The sequence below is a fragment of the Vipera berus genome (assembly GCF_964194415.1).
Source record: "Vipera berus genome assembly, chromosome: 16".
In the NCBI taxonomy this organism is placed as follows: domain Eukaryota; kingdom Metazoa; phylum Chordata; class Lepidosauria; order Squamata; family Viperidae; genus Vipera; species Vipera berus.
The window spans coordinates 8,496,526-8,502,178 of NC_138219.1; the positions used below are offsets into that span (position 1 = coordinate 8,496,526).

The 5,653-nt window shown below is 46.1% G+C and overlaps 1 protein-coding gene across 1 annotated transcript; it reads right to left on the bottom strand.

Annotated features, from left to right (window-relative positions):
* LOC308675533 (protein S100-A6-like) lies at positions 1-3,885 on the bottom strand. Its single transcript, XM_081340949.1, has 3 exons — positions 3,662-3,885; positions 436-594; positions 1-267 (listed from the first exon to the last, which is right to left on the bottom strand). Exons 2-3 carry the CDS (start codon positions 571-573, stop codon positions 133-135), a joined length of 273 nt encoding a protein of 90 aa, XP_081197075.1. The 5' UTR covers positions 574-594; positions 3,662-3,885; the 3' UTR covers positions 1-132.
* Between the last annotated feature and the right edge of the window lie 1,768 nt (positions 3,886-5,653).

Sequence of the window (5,653 nt, forward strand, 5' to 3'; positions counted from 1 at the left end):
AAAGTTTTTTTGGGAGGGGGGGAAGAAATATATTATTTTTTCCTTCTTAAATTGGGTAACCAACGCTTTCTCCCAAGGGGCTGGTTTCGTTTCAGCCTTCCCCCCCCCCCCGCATTTCCCCATCAGTCCATCCTAGGACTTCAAAGCCTCGTTGTAAACCATGGCCAAGGCGCCGATGAAGGTAGCGAATTCCTGGAAGTTGACCTCTTGATCCTTGTTCCGATCCAAATCTTCCATCAGGCTCTGGATCTCGTTTTCGTGCAATTTCTGGAATGAAAACGGAAAGATAAATAAATAAATAAATAAATGGCCGGGCTTCTCGGGTGGGAGGGGTAGGGAAGAGATGGTGTTGGCCAAATCTAGAGGCTAGTCCTCATGGTTATAAAAATAACTTTCTTTTCTTTCTTTCTTTTGTTTGGTCCCTTGTGCACTTACCGGACCGATGGCCAGCTCCTTCTGGATGAGTTCCTTCAACTCTTTCTTACTTAGGCTGTTCTTGTCTCCTTCCTTGCCCGAATATTTGTGGAAGACGGCCACCAAGGTGCAGAGGGCTTCATCCAGTGCGCAGGCCATGATTCGAACTCAGAAGTGGATCTAGTTGGGAGGGAGGAAGAAAAATCAAATAGGTTCATCTCTTCACCAGCCAGGTTTTTATTTTTATTTTTTTTCAAAGCTGGCCTCGCTTCGCATGCTTTACCCAATCAAGAGAATGTGGCTAGAAACCCGGGGGGGTGGGGGGTGGGAAAACAAATTCTTTAAAAAGTTTTTCTCCAGTAAAAATGAAAAGACGGTCTGAGTTGACTCATTCCCAAAGCAGCTTCTTCTTCATTCAGTTGGGGATTTTTCATCCGGTAGGGATGAGAGAGGAAGACAAAAAGGATCCCGGACATCGGAATCTGAATAAGTTAGTTGATCATCCTGAATTTCTTCCTTTTTTTCTCTCTCCCATCTTTGGGAGAGGCCCGAGTTCCAAAGAAGCTTTCATTTAGGCTGTGATTTCATTTTAATTAGCACGTTCAAAGACTTATCAAAGCAAAGGGGACTCTTTCGGGCTGGGCTGGCCTCCAGTTCCCCAGCCCAAAAACGCTCTCCTTGCCTGCGTTTTTCCTCCTCTCTCTCTCTCTCTCTCTCTCTCTCTCTCTCTCTCTCTCTCTCTCTCTCTCTCTCTCTCTCTCTCTCTCTCCCTGTCCTCTTCTCTCTCTCTCTCTCTCTCTCTCTCTCTCTCTCTCTCTCTCTCTCTGATTTCCCCTGGTGGAGCCTCTTTGGCTAGGAATCTCCTATCTTAAAAATCCCCACCTATCCTTTTCTCGTTCCCCCCCCAACCACCGTTGAATCCTTGCTCTGCTCCCCTCCCGTCTGCGCCTGCCGGGGCTTTCCTCCTTCCCGGAACGTTCAGATCAACGTTTGGGCGCACCCAAAGGTCATTTAGCCTGACCCCGGCTTCCTTGTAAGACCTAACCAGAGAATTCCTTCTTCTCTGGGCCTGCCTGATCCACTCTCGTGTTAGGTTTCCCTTGTAGCGGATGGGACAGGCAGATGGCGTTGATTTCTTTTCGATGGGCGGGCTAAAGGGCGGGGGAGAGCGATGGGGCCGGAGGCGGCCGACCAAGACCGGGATCCTGGCGAGGTTCAAAAACGCTCTTTGTGCAGGGACCCTTTCACAGCCAACACTGGCCGAAAGGGCAGAGGGATCTCAGCAATGGCCTGTGCTTTTTTTCTTCTTCTTCTTCTTTTTTTGCCCGCCTGGCTCTGGGAAACGGGAGAGCCAGGATTTCAAGAGGCTTCGAATCCTCTCCCAAAACAACCGGAAGGAAATCCCTGCCTAGTTTTCCCGCTTTGCAAATAAATCTGGATGCTGCAACTTCTGCAGAAAAGTTCATAAAAGCATCATTTCCCCTCCGGGTCATTGCTTGCGTATCTTTCTTTTCTTTAACTTTCTCCTTCCTTCTCTCTCTTTTTCCTTCCTTCCTTCCTTCCTTCCTTCCTTCCTTCCTTCCTTCCTTCCTTCCCCCTCCTCCTTTTCTCCCTCCTTCCTTTTCCTCCTCTTCCTCTCCTCCCGTTCCCTCCCTCCCCCTCCCCTCCCCTCTTGTTTCCTTTCTTTTTTCTCTCCCTCTTTTTTTCCTCTTTTCTCCTCTCGTCTTTCTCCTTTCTCCCTTTCCCTTCCCCCTCTTTCCCCGTCCTCTCAATTTAAGCCAGGGGATTTCCTGGCGATGCCACAGCTGCCTTTTCAGGGCTCCTCGCCAAGCTGTGACGTTGCGAGTGAGTTCCCGGCACATCCTAAATTACACAAGTGCCCAGAACAATCCCAATGCCTCTCGTCTCCCAGGAGGTGCCAGAAAAAAGGAATAGAAAAATCCAAATTTCTTTTCTCTCCCGGCTTTCGCATCGCCCCCTTGGCCTTCGTCCGATCAGAGACCACCAAAGGGGTCATTTTCAACTGCAAAAAATGATTTATTTTTTTTCTCTTCTCTCCCTTTCGAGCTAACTCCTCGTCTTGTTCCTCATCTGCCGAAAGGACGGCAATATCCTGCTTATCCAAATTCGGTGCGTTTCCTGCCAACGGGCGCAAAATCCCCTTCGTCACGGGACAGCTCGGGAGCCGTAAACGATAGAATTTCCAAATAATTTTTTTTGGGGGGTGGTGGGGGAAGACAAAAGAGACTTTTTGCAAAGGAAATACTTTGAAAGGGACCCCATCCCGGAGGGTTTCCCTCTTCAACTTCGACTTAGGCCGTTTCCGCTTGCGGCAAAGAGGCTGAAAGAAATTAAACACACGCAGGAGAGGAAAAAGGGCGTCTCCACTCCGAAGCTGGAAGCGCTGCGTTCGAATTTAGCCCCTGATTTTCCCCATCAGTGCCGGTGAGAAGGCTTTTGTGTGTGTGTGTGTGTGTGTGTGTGTGTGAGTAAGTTTCCAAAGTACCTATTTCGTGTTTTTTTTAAAACCCCCAGAGAAAAGCTGCACCCGTTTCCTTCTCCCAAATTTCCCAGCCTTCGCACGTTCCCGGCTTTTCCCCACCAGGGGGCATCAAAAAATTGGGGAAAAGTTTTTTTGAAAGTTCACTTCAGCTGTCAGCTGGGTGTGGGTGTGGGTGTGTCTCTCTCTCTCTCTGTGTGTGTGTGTGTGTGTGTGTGTAAGGGTGGCAACGACAGGGGAGGGGGTGTTGGTGGGACCCACTAAGGATGTGGGTTCAGTGGGGTGGCCCCCTTGCCCCCCCCAGTGACCCACCCAGGATGGAAAAACCCCACGCCGGAGGGGGCTGGCAGTCTTTCTCCGGCCAAAGGAGACATTTTGCTTGGTTTTCTGTCTGGCTTCACAGAAGAACAGAGTCGGAAGGGACCTTGGAGGTCATCTAGTCCAACCCCCTGCTCCGGCAGGAAGCCCTATACTTGATTAGTGTTACTAATTTAAATTCATTGGCAGCAGCTCCATCGGGAGGGCAAACGTCTTGTTCCCCCCCCTCCAAAAACCCAAAATTGTTATTTTTTTTTTACCCCTCCTCCCTTCCTGACTTTTCCAAAGAAACTTTTCCTTTGGGGTAGGTGGTGGGGGTGGAGAGGAAGATCACCCCCTCCTCTTTTCTCCAACGTTCCCCAAATTCTTCGGAAGGAGAAATGGAGGAGAAACTGAACGAGAAAATGGGAAGAAGGGAGGATTACTTACCCCAAAATGGACGCGTTGCAAGATGGCTGGGCAAGGGACAGTGGTGGACTCACCCAGAGGAGAGCCCAGATATATCAGGAGGGGCGGGGCTCAGCCTGGCTAAACCAGGCCCCCAAGAGATGGCTGATTGGCTGGAAGAGAAGAAGCCCCTCCCTCCCTTTTCATATCTGACAGCCCACTTTAATTTGCTGCTATTAAATCCGATGGAAGTTGAGACACCTCCCTGGTCTTTTTTTTTTTTTAAGCGGTGGATAGGTGAAAAAAAAAGTGTTGGTTTTATCCTGAGGGCTAGAAACTTGATCTGTTCCTTTGCTTCCTCTTTCTTTCTTTCTTTCTTTCTTTCTTTTTTTTTTCTTTCTTTCTTTCTTTCTTTCCTTCTTTCCTTCCTTCTTTCTTTCCTTCTTTCTTCTTTCTTTCTTTCTTTCTTTCTTTCTTTCCCTCCTCCCTCCCTCCCTCTTTCTTTTTCTTTCTTTCCCTCCCTCCCTTTCTTTCTTTCTTTCTTTCTTTCTTTCTTTCTTTCTTTCTTTCTTTCTTTCTTTCTTTCTTTCTTTCCCTCCTCCCTTTCTTTCTTTCTTTCTTTCTTTCTTTCTTTCTTTCTTTCTTTCTTTCTTTCTTTCCCTCCTCCCTCTCTTTTTCTTTCTTTCTTTCCCTCCCTTTCTTTCTTTCTTTCTTTCTTTCTTTCTTTCTTTCTTTCTTTCTTTCTTTCTTTCTTTCTTTCCCTCCTCCCTCCCTCTTTCTTTTTCTTTCTTTCTTTCTTTCTTTCTTTCTTTCTTTCTTTCTTTCTTTCTTTCTTTCTTTCCCTCCTCCCTCTTTTTCTTTCTTTCTTTCTTTCTTTCTTTCTTTCTTTCTTTCTTTCTTTCTTTCTTTCTTTCCCTCCTCCCTCTTTCTTTTTCTTTCTTTCCCTCCCTCCCTCCCTCCCTCTCTTTCTTTCTTTCTTTCTTTCTTTCTTTCTTTCTTTCACTTTCTTTCTTTCTTTCTTTCTTTCTTTCTTTCTTTCTTTCTTTCCCTCCTCCCTCTTTCTTTTTCTTTCTTTCCCTCCCTCCCTCCCTCCCTCCCTCCCTCCCTCCCTTTCTTTCTTTCTTTCTTTCTTTCTTTCTTTCTTTCTTTCTTTCTTTCTTTCTTTCTTTCTTTCTTTCTTTCTTTCTTTCTTTCTTTCTCTTTCTGAATCGTAATTCTTCTCCCAATGACTACTGTGTCTAAGAAAACCAGATTTTAAGCAGTTTTGTTTTTAACGGAAAAAAAGACACTGCCTGAATCCACATTCATATTTCTTTTCCTTCTTCTCTATCAAGACTTAGGACAAAGTCTTCCAGCAATTATCTAGATGAAAAGAGAGAGAGAGATTGGCCTTTACTTCTTGTTGGTGAATATTTTTTTTCCCCCAATTGGCCTCAAAGTGCCCAGAGTGTGACTTTGGGGAGGGGGGGGGCGAGGCTCACAAAAATTGTGAAGCGTGAAGCCTCTCTCATCTCACCTTGGGAGTTGGGGAAAAGTTGCACAAACTTGAACAGCCTGATTTTTCTCCCCCGCTTCCTGCTGTGCGTGGCCCGGGAGGGATTTTTGCTGCAAACCTATCCCTGTATTTAACCCAGCCCAACAATGATGTGTTGTTGTGTTGTCAGTTTAAGCCCTTCTGAGCTGCAAAAGGGATTTTTTTTAAAAAGAAGTTTTTTATTTTCTCGCTGGGGGAAACCGAGCTGCATTTGGTATCTGTTGTTGCAGATTGCAAGCCCAGGCTTGTAAAAATCTGCCCTGTGTTTCTGAATTACAGCCATTGTGGCGGAATAAATTTTTTGTTCCCCACCGCCCAGAAATTTAATTCAATTCAATTTAGTTTCTCATGTTCCCTAAAACGTCACCAAGAAATGCATACGACTAAATGGTTAAAACAATCACAATTTTGCCCCCTTGCTACCGGCCTCCCCTTTTTTCTGCATTTCATTTCTCTCAGGCCTGGGAAGATCTGTATTTTATTTATTTAGATATTTGAGA

Bases quoted from the DNA above. Each gene is read 5' to 3' on its own strand.
- LOC308675533 (XM_081340949.1), bottom strand. From the start codon at position 573: ATGGCCTGCGCACTGGATGAAGCCCTCTGCACCTTGGTGGCCGTCTTC. The intron at 268-435 runs GTAAGTGCACAA...TTTTCATTCCAG, and splicing joins AGGAGCTGGCCATCGGTCCG to AAATTGCACGAAAACGAGAT.